The sequence below is a fragment of the Perognathus longimembris genome, chromosome 28, assembly GCF_023159225.1.
Source record: "Perognathus longimembris pacificus isolate PPM17 chromosome 28, ASM2315922v1, whole genome shotgun sequence".
In the NCBI taxonomy this organism is placed as follows: Eukaryota; Metazoa; Chordata; class Mammalia; order Rodentia; family Heteromyidae; genus Perognathus; species Perognathus longimembris.
Genome location: NC_063188.1, coordinates 75,682,939 through 75,703,117, shown reverse-complemented (window position 1 = coordinate 75,703,117; position 20,179 = coordinate 75,682,939). Strand labels below are relative to the sequence as shown.

Genomic DNA, 20,179 nt, shown 5'->3' with positions numbered 1-20,179 from the left:
CGTAGATTTTCTTACCCCAGCTCATCTCTAGAGCAATGCCACCTGTTTTCACTCAGAATGAAGGTCTGCTTACTCTGGACTTAGCTGTTACTTTCCACATGGATTTCTCATTACAGATTCACTACAAAGTAAGGTGGATCAGGCTGCAGATGTACCTCAATGGCGGAATGTTTGTCTTATGTGCTTCAACACATTGGCCAGGGAAAATAAATTGGGGTAGATAAACCCTACCTGGTGGCTGTAGAAGAAAAATTGGGGGGCCTGATTTAGCACTTTAAGGGGATAATCTTTTGTTGGCTGGGTGTTTAGGTTTTCCAGAGGTGAACCCTTTTAGCAATGTGATGCATATTTCAACAGGTAGAATATAAGAGAAGTGTTATTACAATGAGTACAATCTAGGGACTGTGTGCATCATAAGCCAGAGGCTATGGATACACAGAGACATAGGTCTAGCAATTGCCTAGAATGCACCAGGCCCCTGGTTCCATTCCTAGCACTGAAAAAAGCCTGAAGCCTGGGCTGTATTGGCTTTCCTGTTTTCTATAACTCCTTATAATTTACTTGGCCATTACCCATGATACACTGAATTCAGAAAAGAACTCTGTTAAGAATGGACCTTATATTCAAGTCTGCTTCACAGGTCAGATAATTATTCATGCAGTAAGTTCTTTTTTTCACTTAATATGGCTAGGAATCCCTATATATGATCAATACCCCAAAAAGTGAGGAAAACTGATAATTCCTTTGTTGTATCAGGGCTTGTATTCTAGGTAAAAGAACAGAAAATAATCAGATGACAAATGTACAACAATACTCAACATTGCACTTGAAATCTGGATTACAATAAAGACATGTGCTTATCACATTGCAGATGAATTAAGTACATTAAATAAATAACATGATATATTTATCTTATCATGAAGTTAGTAACAAATATATGTGTGTACATATTAGTGCTGAGCATGAACTCAGGACTTTATTATCTTGCTTAGCTCTTTCATTCAAGGCTGGTGTTCTACCACTTGATCCTCATTTCCATTTCTGGCCTTTTTTTTTCTTGGATTGAACGCACAGCCTGGGCTCTGCCCCTGAGCTTCTCTGTGCTCAAGGCTAGCGCTCTACTACTTGAGCCACAGTGCCACTTCTAGCTTTTTCTGAGTAGTTTATTGGAGATAATAGTCTCATGGACTTTCCTGACCAGGCTGGCTTTTAACTGTGACTCTCAAATCTCAGCCTCCTGAGTAGCTAGGATTATGGTTGTGAGCCACTGGCACACTGCTGACTTTTTGCTGATTAATTGGAAATAAGAGTCTCACAAAACAATTCCCCCAGGTTGACTTTGAAAAGAATCCTCAGATCTCAGCCTCCTACTCAGTCAGGAGGCATTTATGATTCTTTGTTTGTTTAATTAAGTAGGTCTTTATGCAAACTAAAAAGTAAAAAGATCACTGAGTTTGAGATCCAAATATCTGACAATATAGTTACTTCTTCAAGTCTTCTAAATCAACTCACACAGCTTCTGAGAACAGGAACTACTTTAGAGGAGAGTACTTTTGACTGACATGTTCTTTTTCTAGCTGTAATACCATTACATATTCAGTCCCATCAAATAATGTCATATTTGAAATACAAAATGAGTCCCCATAAACTAATCAATAGATAGTCACACACTTAGTATGGACTTAAAATTAAATAGAGTTTCAGGGACTCTAAAGAATTCTAGGTCATATGCTCTGCCTCCAATGGGTTCATTAGGGAGATGGTGCATATTGACCACATACACTGGCAGAAATGAAGGCACATTGGACTCTGTTGAAATGGCATTTGATCTGTCTAGATTCATTAATGCTCTTGGTGACTACTTACTAAGATTGGGACTGTGGATATAATGCTGCGCTCATCTGAGCTTATTTGCTTATGGATTCATTAGAGATAATTAAAATACCCTCTGATATTTACCAAAAAAGCTGAGAAATCATAGCTATCCATAGTAGAATCACAGTGTTATTATTGTGTTTTGTATCAGGAATTAGTATGAGGATTTTGATATACACTAGATATAATTACTTATGTACATTTAAAATTTCCCATGTACATTTTTTTGTTGGTTGTGGGGCTTGAACTCTGGGCCTCAATGCTGTCCCTAAGCTCTTCACCTCAAGGCGAGTGCTCTACTACTTTGAGCCACAGCACCACTTCTGGTTTTCTGGTGGTTAATTGGAGATAAAAGTCTTGTGGACTTTCATACTCAGGGTTTCTTTCAATCACAATTTTCAGATCTCAGCCTCTTGAATAACTAGTATTACTGGAATGAGGCGCCGATACCCAGCTACATTTTAAAATAAATCTTCTCCATATTTGAACAACAGAAATTCTTTCAAAATTGGAATATTGATCTAACACTGGGATGGTCCATTTACTCTCAGGAAACTCATAGTCAATTAGGAGCGGGGGTTAATTGTACTTCAATGTCTACTTCAATCTTTAGAATAAAATTGTGAGGTAAATATTGTACTTGTGTTCCCATTTACATGTAAAATTTCTGGCTACTGAACTTGCCTAGAAACATATAGCCTGTAAAGGAAGGGGTCAAATTCAGACCCAGATACTCTGATTCCAGTATGTAACACATCCCAACAACGAGTTTTTCTATGTACTTAACATATATTACTTAATTCTCACAGTTATACAGTTCTTTCTTTAAAAATATATCTCTTTTCCAGAGACAAAGAAATCACTGTGCATAAAATATTTGATCAAATCCAGAAATATTTCAGTATGTAGGACTAGTGACAAACTTCTGGCCTACTTTAACTTCTCTCCTTTTCTTTCTCTCCCTGCTTCCCTATCTCCCCTCTTTATGTAGCTTCCCCATCCCTCCCCCACGTTTTCCTCTATCCCTCTCCTTTGTTAAGCTCTATACTTCTACCATTCAGAGCCAGCAACTAGAAGGTTACCAAAGGATATTTCTAAAAAGTAACAGAATAGAGACTTCTTATCTGTTCTCACAGCAAGCTCTTCTTCACCAGTTCGCCATGTGGTGTAGGTTGAATGTTGTCTCTCTTATCTACAGAACTGCAATGATAAGGGCTTAGAGATGGACTTTCTTCATTGTTCTAGCCTATCATAGAGAGGAGCTCTGGGCCAAAGGGGGGAGTGAACTGGAGAAAAGCAGAAGAGGGAAGAGATGTTTGTGTCCTCTACCTGGGTTTCTTCTTCCATTATCAGCTTGAATAAATTAAGACAGACATATCTGGGGAGACAGAGAAGGCACCTCAATTATTCTGTGATGAATGTGTTAGGACGAAGGGGATATAGCATCCTGGCCTGTCATTAGATTGTTCTAACTTTTTTTTGGGGGGGGAGGGCTTGAGAGGGTCCCTTAGCTTTTTCAGTTAAAGTTGGTGCTCTGCCACTTGAGGTACAGTCCACTTCTGGCTTTTTACAGGTTAATTTGAGTTAAGTGTCTCATAGACTTTCCTGCCTGGGGTTGGCTTCAAACCACAATTCTCAGATCCCAGTTTCTTGTGTAGGTAGGATCGCAAGTATGAACCATCAGTGCTTAGCTGACTCTGGTTTTAAGTGTCCAAAAATAGTACCTGATGCAATGTATACAAAAGTGTCTGAATTCTAGCACAGAGTGGCATCATGATTTTTGCCTCCCTTTTTAGTGCACTGATCTCTTAGCAGCATAACAAATTCTTTCTTTGTTGTGGTTCATGGGGCTTGAACTCGGGGCCTGGGCCTTGTCCATGAGCTCTTTGCTCAAGGATAACACTCTGCCACTTTGTGCCACAGCACTACTTCCAGTTTTCTGGTGGTTAATTGGAGATAAGAATCCCATGGACTTTTCTTACCAGGCTTGCTTCAAGCCTCAATCCTCACATCTCAGCCTTCCAAATAGCTAGGATTACAGATGTGAGCCACCAACATTCAGCTAACAAATTCTTATTTGTTATGTGTTAGATACTATGCCAAGCAAGGTGTTGTTTCCCTGGAGATCATTTTGTCATTGAAGATGAGGGTGAGTTTATTTTTCTTACTACAGATTGCACAAAACCTTATAGCAGTGGATTGACCAAATGTCAAGATCTTGCTTTTTCCTTTAAGTAAGAATGTGTCAAGAGAGATACACAGATGGCTGTCAGCATCAATAATGACCAATGGTGCCCAAACATTTCCTATATAAAGAGCAACATTTAGTTTTATGTATGAGAGAAAACACAGCTAATAGTAAGCAACTGAAGGCATTTTTAAAGAGATTACCAGGAATACAGTGATGTTAAGCAACCTGTGGTAACTCTCTCCCCACCAGTCCCTTAAATACTTCTTCCTTTACCCCACTTTTCTCGAATATCAACCAGTCACTGCTTAATCTCTGCAATCATCCTTCTTCTCCCCCACAGCATGTCCTGCTTTGAGCTCTAGCCCTGTCCATCATGTCTCCCCAGCATAATAACAGCCCCCTTCATGCATTCTCAAACAGGAGAACCAGCATAGACCCATACATTGTATGGAAGTTAAAATTTCTGTCTGTAAATCTTGGACATGGGTTTGTAATCACACAATTTATGAAGGATTTTCACATTGCATAGCAATGAATCATCAATATTTGCTTTAAGAATAAAGTCAGGATTATGAAAAGAGGAATGTCTGGGAACAGAATTCCTTTGCACAAAAACACTGATGTATGTCAGTTACCAATAGCTTACACCTGTAATCCTAGCTACTCAGAAGGCTGAGATCTGAAGCAGAACAGTTTTTGCCAGCCAGAGAAGAAATGTTCATGTGACTCCACTTCTAAAATAACCAACAAAAAGCAGGGCTTGAGCTAGGCATTGGTGGCTCACACCTGTAATCCTAGGCACTCAGGAGGCTGAGATCTGAGGACTGTGGTTTGAAGTTAGACCCGGCAGGACAGTCCATGAAACTCTGGTCTCCAATTAACCACCAGAAAGATAGGAATGGAGCTGTGGCTCAAGTGGTAGAGCACTATCCTTGAGCACAAAAGCTCAGAGTAGCACCCAGGCACTGAGTTCAAGACCCATGACCTGCACAAAATAGTAGAGGTAAAGGTATGGCTCAAGTGCTAGAGTACAAAGTCCTTGCTAGGATTTCAAATCCCACCACTGCAAAAAATGATATTGTACAAACAAGAAGCTATTTTTGAGCCATTTCTTGCTCTTTCTAGATCCAGTCTATGCAGCAATATGTTACTTAGCAATTAGTCTAATTTAGTATTCTAACAACCAACCTGAACAAATTTTCCAGGTATATATGGATGCTTACACTCTCCCTCTCTCATGGTTTATAAAGTGCCTCAAATAGTAGAGTGCCTACTCAGCAAATGAGAGGCCCTGTGTTAAAACCCTGGTAAACAAACAGAAACCAATCTCTCTCCCTTTCTACCAAAAGTCAAACCTGAGTTGGTGAAAGTCTGTGATCAACTATTCCACAGAACTTAGGAGCAGTCATGGAAGGTGACGGGACATGTTAGAGAAATCATATGGTCAACTCCTCCCCTAATTGGTGTAGAGGGAGCTGGAAAATGAGTAGGGATGAAAAGATGGTGGCTTATTTGTGTGATGGTATAGCCTTGTGACTTCACATAGTCATAGAAACACACATTTGTTTCGTTGATCTGGCTTTTATTTGTTGAATTGATAAAACAAGATAAACAATTGGTTGCATATTATATGAACGTGCAATAGAAGGCAAGTACAGAGGACAGATTTTCAGCAAGGAAAAGATCCAGGAAAGAGTGTCTAGGCCCCTTTCCTCAAGTTGTGGAATTCTGAAGACCACTTTTCTCCTTTGAAATATTACTATGATGAAAGGCTGGATTAAAGCTAAAACATCCATGATAGGAGGCTATGTTATTGAAGATCAATGTTCTTACTTTCAAAAAATCATTAACTTACAATATTGATATTTCTTCTTGGCTTGGGAAGATACATATCATCCATGGTTAGATAAAAATTTCAGGTTTCAAGAAATTACAATTAAGTTAGTGCTGAAGTTTAAATATACAACATAGAAATACATATTTTCTATTTCTGAACACTTAACACATGTACAAGATAGCTATTTTCAAAAATTCAAGAGGATGTTCAGTGCAGACATTGTTCATATTAAATGTCTCTCCACCCCATTTTTTAGAGACAGTAAAACAAAACACAGCAACACAGTAACATCAGTTGACAAATAAGAGCAGGGGGATATGTAACATTTATGAATTTTAAACCATAAGATTTGAAAATACATCAAATAAACACTATGTCTGAAAATAACACATATCTCTAAGTAGTGAATCACTATCTATTTATGATATACATGACATCAATGGGATAATGTCCTAATAAATGTTCAAAAATGGAAACTATCAATTCTAAACATGAAATACAATTGTTGGAAATGACCCTGTTTCACAACAGCACCAAGAACATACAGGAGACAGGAAATAAACTGCAAGTGACTTATAAGAACTGAGAAGTAAAACTGAGCCATCTTAAGAGAAGACTTTAGAGAAAGAAAAAAAAAAGAAAGAAAGAAAACAAACACCAGCGATGCCACTTGCTTATTGGATTGCAAAATTCTGACTTTACACAGACACAGGAATGTTCAAGTTTTTGCTTCTAAGAAAGCCTATTTAAATGAATTGGAAGTGAGGGAAAACTGCCGGGACACCACACATTTAGCACCTCCACAACTAGATATCTTTTAAACAATATTTTGTCACAAGTAATGAGGGGGTGCCTGGACATTCACTTGGACGTGTTTGGGTGTTTGCACACACTCCCTCCCCCAGTCATTGCTCCTTTTCAGGCAGGAACTGTGCCGAGGGATCCCTGCTGGACGGTGGTATTATTCTCCTTGGTGGCCTCCTTTTCGCAATTGGCAACATCAACCTCCTCGATGACCACGCTGCGCACCGTGCCTGCGTCCAGGCAGTGCGGGGCCACGCCATACACGCGAGGGTCGGAAACGGCCGAGTGGAAGCTCTGCATGCCACACCTGCTGCAGAAGCTGTGCAGCGCCGGGTGCGTGGTGGACTAGTACGTGACCATGCTCTCCTCGCCGTGCAGCAGCGTGAAGCGCGCGGCTGGGACCAGGAAGTGGCGGTGCTGCTTCTTCTGGCACAGCCGGCATGGGCACTCCACGACCCGCAGATCCGCAGGGGCCCAGGCTGCAAAGCGGATCGCGCCGCAGTGGCAGCCCCCAGTACGGTAGACCAGGCCTGGGAACTCGAAGGTGTCTAACAGGAATTTGGCGGCGTCCTCCCAGCTGAGACCGCGCATCCTCCGGAACTTCTCCCATCGCTCCCGCTGTGCGCCCAGGTCTAGCTCAGTGGGGGCCACGGTGGGGGCCGGTGGATTGGGCGCTGGCTTCTGCTGCGGCGCCTGGAGCAGCAGATCTTTCGGGGTCGCGTCTCGAATCTTTCGCCACCAGCGCTTCTGCTGTGCCCGTCCCCGCCAACGCCGGGCGATTGCCCGCTCTCTCCCTACTGCGTGGCTTCCGACGCCCACTTGAACAGGTGGGCACCGCGCGCGGGTGACCGCGATCGCTGCGCAGGCAGTAGGAGAATCTCCGGGCCGCTTCCGTTTATGACGAAGAGCGGTGGATCGCTTCTTCACCTTGCCCATGGCTCCCGCGCAGCCTGCCAAGACAATGCCTACTGCCCCTAGTTCCCCTACTCAGTTGCTGGGCAAAATGCTGTTCTGCACCAGCAGGATTGGCCACTTGTTGAATGTGATGTAAAGAGTCTCCTCCTTTGACCCTATCAAAACATCCTTTGCTGGTCTGAAATTCTGGCTGAGCCTATCAGCAGCACCCTCTAAATGTAATTTTCTGTTGTTGATTAAAATCACCAGCCTAATCTTAAAATATGAAAACACCGAAAATGCTGCAAACCGTTTGGTTAGTATACAGCAGCATGCAGGACAGTTCAAAATAAGCATTATTCACCTACGATAGAAGGGACAGGGATATACAGAACAAAGGCCTTCAGGAATGAGATTGTGGAATGAAGGAGTAGATAATCAAAGATGATAACTCATAATAGACTTTTATATCAATGAAACAGAATGATAATCTCAGTATAATATATGTGTTATATGAGATATAGGTGTTATACAAGACATATATGATACATGAGATAGATCATATATGTGATATGGATCACACACACACAAGCACACACACACATACACACACATATGTCCTAGACTAAAGTCCTCCTACCCTAGCATGTGTGCATGTTTGGTATTATCTTGGGTTTGTTCCTCAGCATTGTATAAATAAATAAATGTAAAACAAAATCAATGCATTTATTTGTGTCTGTACGAAGAACAAATTCAAAGCTCTGGCAGGAATGAACATGAAACTGACACTTTTCTCTTTGCTGGGAAAGACCCCACAGATAAGGATGGGCTTTCCTCTTTGAGGTATAACTAACACTTGGGGACAACAATGAGTCTTCCAAAGCTGCTCCCTGTGTTAAGTAGTGATGTATACCACACACAAGGGTTACAAGTGAAGATGCACAAAACTACACACAATCTAGATTCAGTAAGTGTTTTAGTGCTCTGTCCTATGTTCACATATGGGTCTATGTCTTTTACAAAAACATTTTAAATAAGATATAGCTATTAATGAAATTTCGTCTCTTGATGTTTTATTCATGTCCTAGGAATGAAGACATAATTTCTTGTATAGAAACAGTATCATTATCAAATCCACAAATTTATAATAATTCTCAAAAGTGATTTCATTCCTAAACATATACTCAAATTTCCAAAATTGTTTCCAGATGTACTTTATAAACCAACTCCCTCCTCAATAACAGAATTAATTAAAATTCACACATCAAATTTGATTATTATATCTCTAGTTTCTTTAATTCTGAATGTTCTTACCAACACTTTTACTCATGATGTTGTTTTAAATAGACCTAAATAGCATTGCTTTGACTAATTGATTTTATTTGATTGCTTCCTTGTGGTGCCATTAGATTTGTTCTATTTCCTACACAACTAAAAGTTAGGTACCAAGTCTTGACTGGATGCCAGTAACACATTTTGTCATTACCTTAGATGTCCCATTAGCAATTATGTTACGAACTATCTCTTTAGCAGTGATTGTTAATTTCTTTACCATGAAAGTCTAATTTCCCCTTTTCAATAATCTGGTAATACATGGGGTATTATTTTGACACTAATGACTATATTGCTCTTTCCCAGTCATTTTAATAATGACTTTGAATAATGGTTTTGGAATTTGTTGACAATCTTGAAGGAGTTATTTTATTGTTGTTGGTTAGAAAATGATCTTCTAATGCTGAATTTCCTTTTAATTTCATTAGTTACCACTCAGCCATAAAGATGAGATTTCTTTTAACAAATGTCAATTGACTACTATCTGTTCCTTAAAAGCAGAATGTATGCTTAGTTCTGGGTTGTTTTGTTTTTGTTGGTGATACTGGCATCTGAACCTAGTACCTCACATTTCCTTTACTGGCATTCTACTACTTGAGTCATACCTTCAGCCTGGCCTTTTGCTGATTGTTTTAGAGATGGAGTCTTGTGAACTTTTCTGCCCAGGTTGGCTTCAAATTGCAGTCTTCTGGATCACCTTCTGGTTACAAGTGTGAGCCACTGCCACTGGCTTAATGCTCTATTTTGAGTTATTGATTTGCAGAGCAAAGAACTGGAGGAATAGAAAAAGTATTCTTTTTCCAAATACAATTTTAAATTCATAGATTTTTATTTATGTAATAACTTACAATCAACTAAGTGATTTAAATTCAAATTATTCCAACTATGGCCTATAGGAGCCCTTTCGAATTGGCTCCTGTTACCCTTTGTTTTTCTGCCCTTGATCTTTGAGCACTAGCTTGTTATCTGAAACAACTAGATACCCAGGCTGTTCTGTATTTTCATTATTCCAGACCTGAAATCACACATTTGTCCAAATAGCCCTGGTCCCATTCCTAAAGGATAGTATTTAAGATCACACATGACACTTTTTAATAGAAGTCATTGTATCTGAGAGTAGTTGTAATACATAATATAGAGATAGTACTAGATATGTATATTGATAATATCTATCCATCTTAATCCAATTTCCCCAGTTTTACTCTCATTTATCTGTGTATATGTGTGTGTGTGTTTAATTCTATGAAGTTTTAGTATACTCATTTATAAAGATTCATGTTCTGTCATTATAATTACTAGCCACAGGTACCACAAAGCTATCCCAATGTTTCTAACATTTTATCACTTTTGCAATTTTTTTTAGAAATGAAATGAAACCTGTAATTTGGATTGGCCTTTTTTCATAAAACTCTGGTTATCATCAAATACGTTCAGTATGCCAATAGTTGACATGTTCATTATTAGTTAGTATTCCATAGTGTATATGTATTATGTTTGTTTAAATGTCTCTTGTTGAAGGGCATCTTATATGTTTCCACTTTTCAGCTATGACAGCTCTACTGTGGACATTTATGTTCGGGCTTCTGTGTTTTCATTTTTCTATTTGATTTTATTGTCAAGGTGATGTACAGAGGGGTTACAGTTACTGAGATAGAGTTTGATTGCTGAAGCAAATAGTAATTTCATATTTCGTTTTATAAGAAACTGCCAAACTAATTTCCAGGGAGGTTGTATGGTTTTACATTCTGATTTGGTAATGCACGAATGATCCAACCTAGTGTCTGCCAACCTTTACTGGATGTGATGTTGTCACTAATTCTTGTTTTGACACTGATGATAAGTGTAGAGTAATAACTCACTGATGTTTGAATTCACCTCTCCTTCATTACTAATGGTTCTGGGTACCTTTTCCCATGTTTATAAGCTATCTGCATATCCTTATGTCTTTTCCATATATAATTAGAAAAAACAATGACTTTTGTTTTTATGTTTTTACTGTTGAGTTTTGAGTTATTTATATATTCTAAAGAGTAGTTCTTCATCTAAAATATACTCAGAGTTTGAAAAATTAAACCTCTCAAAAATAAATCCTCAATTTTATTGTTGTCATTGTGTTTAATGTACTAGGTGAATTTCCTTTGGCATACCCCCTGTGGTCACTGTACATGATTTTGGTACACTGGATATTGTATATATGCTTATCTGAATTAGGGAAGGCAAAGAAAAATGAGGGGGGTGTAACAAGAAATGTACTCACTACCTTATTATATAACTGTACCCCCTCTGTACATCACCTTATCATTAAAATTTAATTAAAAAATAAATCCTCAATGAAACAACAACCTGATTCATAAATTGGCTAAAGACTCAAAGAGAGACTTCTCTGAAGAAATAAGAATTACCAATAGACACATGAAGAGATGTTTGATATCTCTGGCCATAAAAGAAATGCAAATCAAGGCAATGTTGAGATTCCACCTCACCCCAGTTAGATTGGCCATTATCAAGAAAACTAACAATAACATATACTGGCAGGGATATGGCCAAAAGGGATCACCACTATGCTGTTGGTGGGAATGTAAACTCGTTCAACCACTCTGGAAAGCAGTATGGAGGTTCCTCAAAAGACTAAACATAGAGCTCCCCTATGACTCAGCAATCCCACTCCTGGGCATCTATCCATTTGACCACAAGCCAGGCTACACTGAATTCACCACCATGGCCATGTTCATTGCAGCATTGTTTATCATAGCTAAGATATGGAATCAACCCAGATGCCCCTCAGTGGATGAATGGATCAAGAAAAGGTGGTACATATACACTATGGAATTCTATGCTTCCATAAAAAAGAATGACATTGCCCCATTTGTAAGGAAATGGAAAGACTTGGAAAAAATTATATTATATTAAGTGAAGCAAGCCATACCCAAAGAAACATAGGCTGCATGGTTTGGTTTCCCTCATTGGTAATAATAAGAATGGACCTATAAAATCTGCAAGTAAACCAAATAGATAGTAAAAGAGAAATAATTATACTTGGTTATGGTTATTAAACAGCAGTCTAAATGTCCCCACAGTGAGACCAAAGGAGGATCACAAGGACCCCATAGCTATATGCAAAGGATCACATAAAATGATGCTGATTGAAATGAGCTCCAAGAAATGGAAGCAAGAGGATTTTTTTATTGCACTGTTTGTGGTTCTTCATATTTCTTTCCTTTTTGTTTGGTTTATTCCCTTCTGTTGCTGTTATTTCTATACTCTTTGTCTGGTATATGTTTGTCTGAGTTGAGGAGAGGAAGTGGAATCACAGAAACAGTGGGATAAAGGGTGAACCTATTCAGCAGTGAAATCCACTAGACACAATGTTGGAAATTAACTATATAGCTTGGTGGGGGAGGGAAGTTGGGAGGGGAAAGACTGGGAGAGTATGAGGGAGAGAGAGGGTTACACTGTTCTAACAGAAATGTACTCATTACCTGACTTAGGTAATTGGAACCTCTCTGCACATCAACTTTACAATAAAATTTAAAAACTTAAAATGGAGTACATCTTTGTTAAATATGTGATTTGTAAATATTTTCTTCTAGTCTGTAGGTATTACTTCATTCTCTTCATGGTGAGGCTTTGTAGGGCAAGAGTTTAAAAATTATGACATCTAATATATTTTTCTTTTATTGATCACTATGCATTTGATGTTTGAACTATGAACTCTTTGCCTGGCTCTAAAAAACAGACATTTTCTCCTCAGATTTTAAAGTAATTCCATTCTGAATTTTACATTGTGTTTAGATTAAAGCCTCTCACTCTCAATATGTGTACCTGTCTGTGTGTGTCCTATGAGTGTCCTACTACCTCATCAGCATTTTATTGAGAAGTCCATTCTTCTTCCACTCTATTGTTCTTGTACATTATAAAAAGCTTGACTGAGCATGTTTGTGTCATATATTACTGAGTCCTTTATTGTGTTCCATTGAGCTACATGTCAATACACATACCAATACCACATTGTCTAGAGTACTGTAGCTATACTACCTAAAATTCTATGTATCTGACCAAATTATTCACATGTAATTCATTTTCCGTATTATTAGAGCTATTGTGTTTGCCGTTAACTTTCCATGCAAAAATTTTATCATAAGCTTGTCTATGTCTTGGATTTAAGTACATTTTTCAATAGACCTATGGGTCAAGTTGAGGAGAGTTGATATCTTCACTCTGAACATATATTTGTCTCATTTGTTTAGTTCTTCTTTGATTATTTTCATCAGTAAAATGTAATGTCCTGCATGAGAATACTACACATATTTTGTTAAGCAGGTTTCTTAATCTTTTCAAACTGCCATAACAGACTGCTATACACTGGATGGATTAAATGGTCTGTTAGGGGGCTGGGAATATGGCCCAGTGGCAAGAGTGCTTACCTCCTACACATGAAGCTCTTGGTTCGATTCCCCAGCACCACATATATGGAAAACGGCCAGAAGGGGCGCTGTGGCTCAGGTGGCAGAGTGCTAGCCTTGAGCAAAAAGAAGCCAGGGACGGTGCTCAGGCCCTGAGTCCAAGGCCCAGGACTGGCCAAAATAAAAAAAAAAAAAAAAAAGGTCTGTCAGTTACAAAGGATGGAAATAAGAGACCAAGGTACCACTGTAGCTCACAAGGGCTTTCCTTCAGTGTATATTCAGTGATGTTGAAGTGAGAGATAAACTGATCTTCCTCTTTTAATAATGTCACAAATGCTGTCAGAGTAGGACCTTAATATAACTTCATTTCCTCCTAAAAGTGCCATCATCAAATGCAGACACTTTGAGGTTGATAAGGACTTCAACATAAGAACTTCAATGGGTATACAGTTCAGACAATGGCACTAAGTAAATTTTGTAGTAATTGTATATAGTACTGTGTTTTTAGCTTGCTTTCTTTGTGTCCACTGTCAGTATACAGAGACAGGCTGATTTTATTATTTTATTCTTTTGAATTTTCTTCCTATTTATTTTTATTTTTTTGTTGAGAAGGTGATGAGCAGGGAGTTACAGTTACATAAGCAAGGCAATGAGTACATTTGTTTTTTTTTGTACTTAATTAATTTATTTATTTATTTTCTCAAATTTTTATTATCAAACTGATGTACAGAGAGGTTACAGTATCATACGTTGGGCATTGGATACTTTTCTTGTAGTGTTTGTTGCCTTGTCCCTCATGCCCCCCTTCCTCCCCCCCTTTCCCTCCCCCCCCAGGTGTTCAGTTCACTTACACCAAACAGTTTTGCAAGTATTGCTTTTGTAGTTATTTCTCTTTTTTTACCCTGTGTCTCTCAAATTTGGTATTCCCTTTTAATTTCCTACTTCCAATACGAGTAAACACGGTTTCCAATATACTCAGATAAGATTACAGAGATAGTGTAGGTACAACCATAGGAAGGTGATACAAGAACATCATCAATAATAGAAACTACACATACACATAGGACGTTGAAAGTAGTTACAACTGTGATATATCACTTGTTTCCATAACATGGAGTTCATTTCACTTAGCATCATCTTATGTGTTCCTAAGGGTATAGCTATTGGGCCTTGTGATGCTCTGCTATGGCTTGCCTAAACCTGTACTAATTATTCCCAATAAGGGACGCCATAGAGTCCATGTTTCTTTGGGTCTGGCTCACTTCACTTAGTATAACTTTTTCCAAGTCCTTCCATTTCCTTACAAATGGAACAATGTCATTCTTTCTGATAGAGGCATAAAATTCCATTGTGTATATGTACCACATTTTCCTGATCCATTCATCTATGGAGGGGCATCTGGGTTGGTTCCAGCTTCTCGCTATGACAAATTGTGCTGCAGTGAACATTGTTGTGCTGGTGGCATTACTGTGATTTTGTTTGTGGGCTTTTGGATAGATACCCAACAGTGGGGCTGCTGGGTCATAGGGGAGTTCTATATTGAGCCTTCTGAGGAATCTCCATACTGCTTGCCAGAGTGGCTGAACCAGTTTACATTCCCACCAACAATGAAGTAGGGTTCCCTTTTGGCCACATCCCCTCCAACAATTGTTATTATTAGTTTTCTTGATATATGACATTCTTGCTGGGGTGAGATGGAACCTCCCATGCTCCTGGATTGGGAGGATTAATATAATCAAAATGGCAATATTGCCAAAGGCTATCTACAAATTCAATGCAATACCCATTAATATCCCAACACCATTCTTTAATGAAATAGAGGAAGCAATCCAGAAATTCATATGGAACAATAAAAGACCTAGAATAGCAAAAACACTCCTATGCAGAAAGAACAGTGCTGGAGGAATTACAATACCCAACTTCAAGTTGTATTATAAAGCTATAGTAATAAAAAACAGCTTGGTATTGGCACTGGAACAGGCCTGAAGACCAATGGAACAGAAATGAAGACCCAGAAATGATCCCACAGAACTATGCCCACTTAATCTTTGATAAAGGAGCTAAAACAATAGTTTGGAAGAAAGATAGCCTCTTTAACAAATGGTGCTGGCAAAACTGGCTCAACACATGCAACAAACTAAAACTAGATCCTTATATATCACCCTGCACCAAAATCAATTCCAAATGGATTAAAGACCTTGAAATCAAAACAGGCACCCTGAAAACACTAAAGGAAGGAGTAGGAGAAACACTTGGGCTCCTTGGCACAGGACAGAACTTCCTTAACAAAGACCCTGAAAGGCTACAAATCAAAGAAAGGTAGTACATTTGTTTTTAAATACTGTTACCCCATCCCTCATTTTCTCCTGCTTACCCCTCCTTATTACCCTCCCTCCCTAGTTGTAAGGGTCATATCTGACATAGTGACAAGTGAGTATCAGTGTCGCATTAGTTCATCCTTTGCTGTTTCAGTGATTCCCTTTCCCTTCCACAGATCAAATAAACATATATACAAGACACAAGGTACAGAAAACTGAGAGAAACGAAAAAGAAAGAAAAGAAAAACTACATACAGGACATAATAAGAACCGTTTTTTTTACCATATCTTGGAATTCTTGTTAATGCACTTCACTGTATATGGTCTTATGGACAAAGAAATTGAGTTGTTAGGATCCCCTGTTAAGAATATTATAGACATATTCTAGTTCTTACAAATGAGGGAAACAATGCAACCTACTTTTCTTTGGATCTGGCTTACTTCACTTAATATAATCTTTTCAGGTCTTTCCATTTTCTCATGAAAGGGGCAATGCCATTCTTTCTTATGGAAGAATAGAACTTCATTATGTATATATGCCGTATTTTCTTGATCTATTCATCTACTGAGGAACATCTAGGTTGGTTTCATAGCTTAGCTATGGGAGAACATAATTTTTTAATTCTGCATATATTTTAGATATGAGGCTCTTGTCTGTTGTATGGACAGTGAAGATCTTCTCCCAATCTGTGGGCTATTTATATTGCAAGCTATGTTCTTTGCTAGGCAGCTCTGCAGTTTGATGCAATCCCAATTGTCCACACTTTCTTTGGTTTGTTGTTTTTAGGTCTTTATTAAGAAAGTTTCATACTGCTTGCCAGAGTGGCTGAACCAGTTTACATTCCCACCAACAATTAAGTAGGGTTCCCTTTTGGCCACATCCCCTCCAACATTTGTTATTGTTAGTTTTCTTGATATACAACATCCTTACTGGGGTGAGATGGAATCTCAATGTTGTTTTGATTTAATTTCTTTTATGGACAGTGATGTAGAGCACTTTTTCATATGTCTCTTGGCCATTCTCATTTCCTCATCAGAGAAGTCTCTTTTTAAGTCCTTAGCCCACTTGTTGAGAGGGCTATTGGTTCTTCGTGGTATTGTTTTGGAGGAATGTAATTTTTTAAATTCTTCATAGATTTTAGATATGAGGTCTCTGTCCGTTGTATGGCCGGTAAAGATCTTCTCCCAATCTGTGGGCTTTCTGTTTATCTTGCCAGCTATGTCCTTTGCCCTGCAGAAGCTCTGCAGTTTGATGCAGTCCCATTTGTCCATCCTTTCTTTGATTTGTAGCATTTCTGGGTCTTTATTAAGGAAATTTCATCCTGTACCAAGGAGCCCGAGTGTTTCTCCTACTCCTTCCTTTAGTGTTTTCAGGGTATCTGTTTTAATTTCGAGGTCTTTGATCCATTTGGAATTGATTTTGGTGCAGGGTGATATATAAGGATCTAGTTTTAGTTTGTTGCATGTGTAAACCAGTTTTGCCAGCACCATTTGTTAAAGAGGCTATCTTTCTTCCAGACTATTTTTTTAGCTCCTTTATCAAAAATTAAGTAGGTGTAGTTCTGTGGGTTCATCTGGCAAGTGGTATGGAGATTCTTCAGAAGGCTAAATATAGAGCTCCCATATGACCCAGCACCCCCACTTTTGGGCATCTATGCAAAAGACCACAAACAAGAACACACTAAAGCCACCAGCACAACAATGTTCATCGCAGCACAATTTGTCATAGCTAGAATCTGGAACCAACCCAGATGCCCCTCAGTAGACGAATGGATCAGGAAAATGTGGTACATATACACAATGGAATTTTATGCTGCTATCAGAAAGAATGACATTGCCCCATTCGTAAGGAAATGGAAGCACTTGGAAAAAATTGTACTAAGTGAAGTGAGCCAGACCCAAAGAAACATGGACTCTATGTTCTCCCTCAAAGGGAATAATTAGCACAGGTTTAGGCAAGTCACAGCAGAGGATCACAAGAGCCCAATAGCTATACCCTTATGAACACATAAGATGATGCTAAGTGAAATGAACTCCATGTTATGGAAAAATTGTTATATCACTGTTGTAATTACTTTCAACGTGCTATGTGTAACTTGTAACTTCTATTATTGATGATCTTCTTGTATCCCCTTCCTGTGGTGTACCTTCACTATCTCTGTATCTTTTCTGAGTACATTCGAAACAGTGTATACTGGTATTAGAACTAGGAATCTGAAAAGGAATACCAAAATTGAGAGACACAGGGTAAAAAAGCTAATCAACTACAAAAGCAATACTTGCAAAACTGTTTGGTGTAAATGAACTGAACAACTCATGGGGGGAAAGGGAAATGGGGAGGGGGGAGGGGGGAATGAGGGAGGAGGTAACAAACAGTACAAGAAATGTATCCAATGCCTAATGTATGAAACTGTAACCTCTCTGTACATCAGTTTGACAATAAAAATTTAAAAAATAAAAAAGGAAAGTTTCAACCTGTACCAAAGAGCCCTAGTTTTCTCCTATTCCTTCCTGCAATGTTTTCAGGGTATCTGCTTTTACTTTGAGGTCTTTCTTTGATTTATTTGGAATTGATTCTAGTGCAGGGTGATATATAAGGATTTAACTTCCGTTTAGCCAATTCTACAAGCACCATTTGTTGAAGAGGCTGTCTTTCTTCCATCCTATTTTTATTGGCTCCTTTGTCAAGATTAGGTGGCCATACGTCTATGTGTTCATTGATGGGTCTGCAGTTCTATTCCATTGGTCCTCAGGTTTGTTCTTGTGCAAGTACCAAGCTGTTTTTATTACTATGGCTTTGTAATGGAGTTTGCAGCTTGGTATTGATATTCCTCCAGCGCTGTTCTTTCTACTAAGAATTGTTTTTGCTATTTTGGGTCTTCTATTGTTCCATATGAGTTTTTTGGATTGTTTTCTATATTTCATTAAGGACAGAAGTTGGGATATTGATGGGTATTGAGTTGAATTTGTAAATAACCTTGGGCAGTATTGCCATTTTTACTATGTTAATCCTCCCAATCCAGAAGCATAGGAGGTTTTTCCAGTTCCATAGATCTGCTTTATTTTGCTTTTTCAGATTATTGACATTTTCATTGTAGAGGTCCTTCACTTCTTTGGTTAAGGTTATTCCTAGGTATTTTTTTTGAGGCTATTGCAAAAAGAGCTGCTTTCCTAATTTCAGGTGTTCCCTTCTCATTGTTGGCATAGAGAAAAGCCACTGATTTTTGTGGATTAGTTTTATACCCTACTACTTTGCCCAAGTTTTAGATCAGCTCAGGTAACTTGGAAGTGGAGTCTATGGGATTCTCTAAATACACGATCATGTAATCTGCAAGAGGGAGAGTTTTACTTTTTCTTTCCTTATTTGGATCCCCTTTATGTTTGCCTCTTGCTTTATTGCTCTAGCTAAGAATTCTAATACTATATTGAAGAAGAGTGGAGAGAGCATTTATCGTTGTCTCATTCCTGGTTTTAGAGGAAATGGCTTTAACTTTTCACCAGTAAATATAATACTGGCTGTATGCTTGTCATATATTGCCATAACTATATTGAGGCATATTCCATGGATTCCTAGTTTCTCCAGAGCTTTCATCATAAAGGGCTGTTGAATCTTGACAGGCTGATTTTAATGTTGGTCTTTTATCAAGTTACTTAACACTTACATCAAATACTTGAGGTTTTTTTTTGTACTGTCATAAAAGAAACACTACAACCTTTTGCTAGATTCTCTGAGAATATATGTAGACATCATGTCAAATGAAAATAGTGGCTGTTTTACTTTTTCTGATTTGTATATGTATATGTATGTATATATATAATATATATATATTACTTCACTGGCTAAAATTTCTGGAATTATGTTGAGCACAATACTAGAAAGAAGGGCACAAATTCTTGCCTGGTTCCAAATCTTCGTGAGAGAATATGCAGTTTCTCATCACTAAATACGTTTGTAGACTTTTTTATATATATTCTTTATCAACTTCAGAAAATTTTCTCTATTCCTAATTTCTTATCACGAGAAGATTTTCCTTTTCAAATACTTTTTCAGTTAGTTGTGATTTTCACCTTTTGTTTTTAACTTTGAATCTAAACGCCAGCATACCTGGAAGAAACTCTCCATTGTCCCATTGTGTAATTAATTTAATACTGCTTTGGTCCAATTTGTTAAATTTTTTGAGCATTTTTGTATTCAATGTCATGAGAATATTCTATAATTTTCTCATTTGCACTGACTTGGTATGCTTTGGTATCAGGGTAATACTGGTTTTCATAGAATGTGTTAGAAGATTTTCCTTTCTATTCTATTTTCTGGAAGAGATTGCTTAACATTGGTGTTGGTTCTTCAGTCATAACACAGATTTTATTAAGGATCACGTCTTAGGAACATAAAAAATTCATGCTACTCAAACAATAGGTCATAACATTCATATTAGTACAAAGTACATTCATAATAAGCCAGTATAATAATCTGTACTTAGAAATTTGTTTTGTCAGGAGATTTTAATAAAACATTTAGTAAGGT

At 38.1% G+C, this 20,179-nt stretch overlaps 1 protein-coding gene across 1 annotated transcript; it reads right to left on the bottom strand.

Moving 5' to 3' along the window:
* Positions 1 to 6,821: 6,821 nt before the first annotated feature.
* On the bottom strand, positions 6,822 to 7,643 carry LOC125343114 (centromere protein V-like protein 1). Its single transcript, XM_048335397.1, is given in 1 exon segment — positions 6,822 to 7,643. A coding segment is annotated over 1 exon segment (822 nt).
* Between the last annotated feature and the right edge of the window lie 12,536 nt (positions 7,644 to 20,179).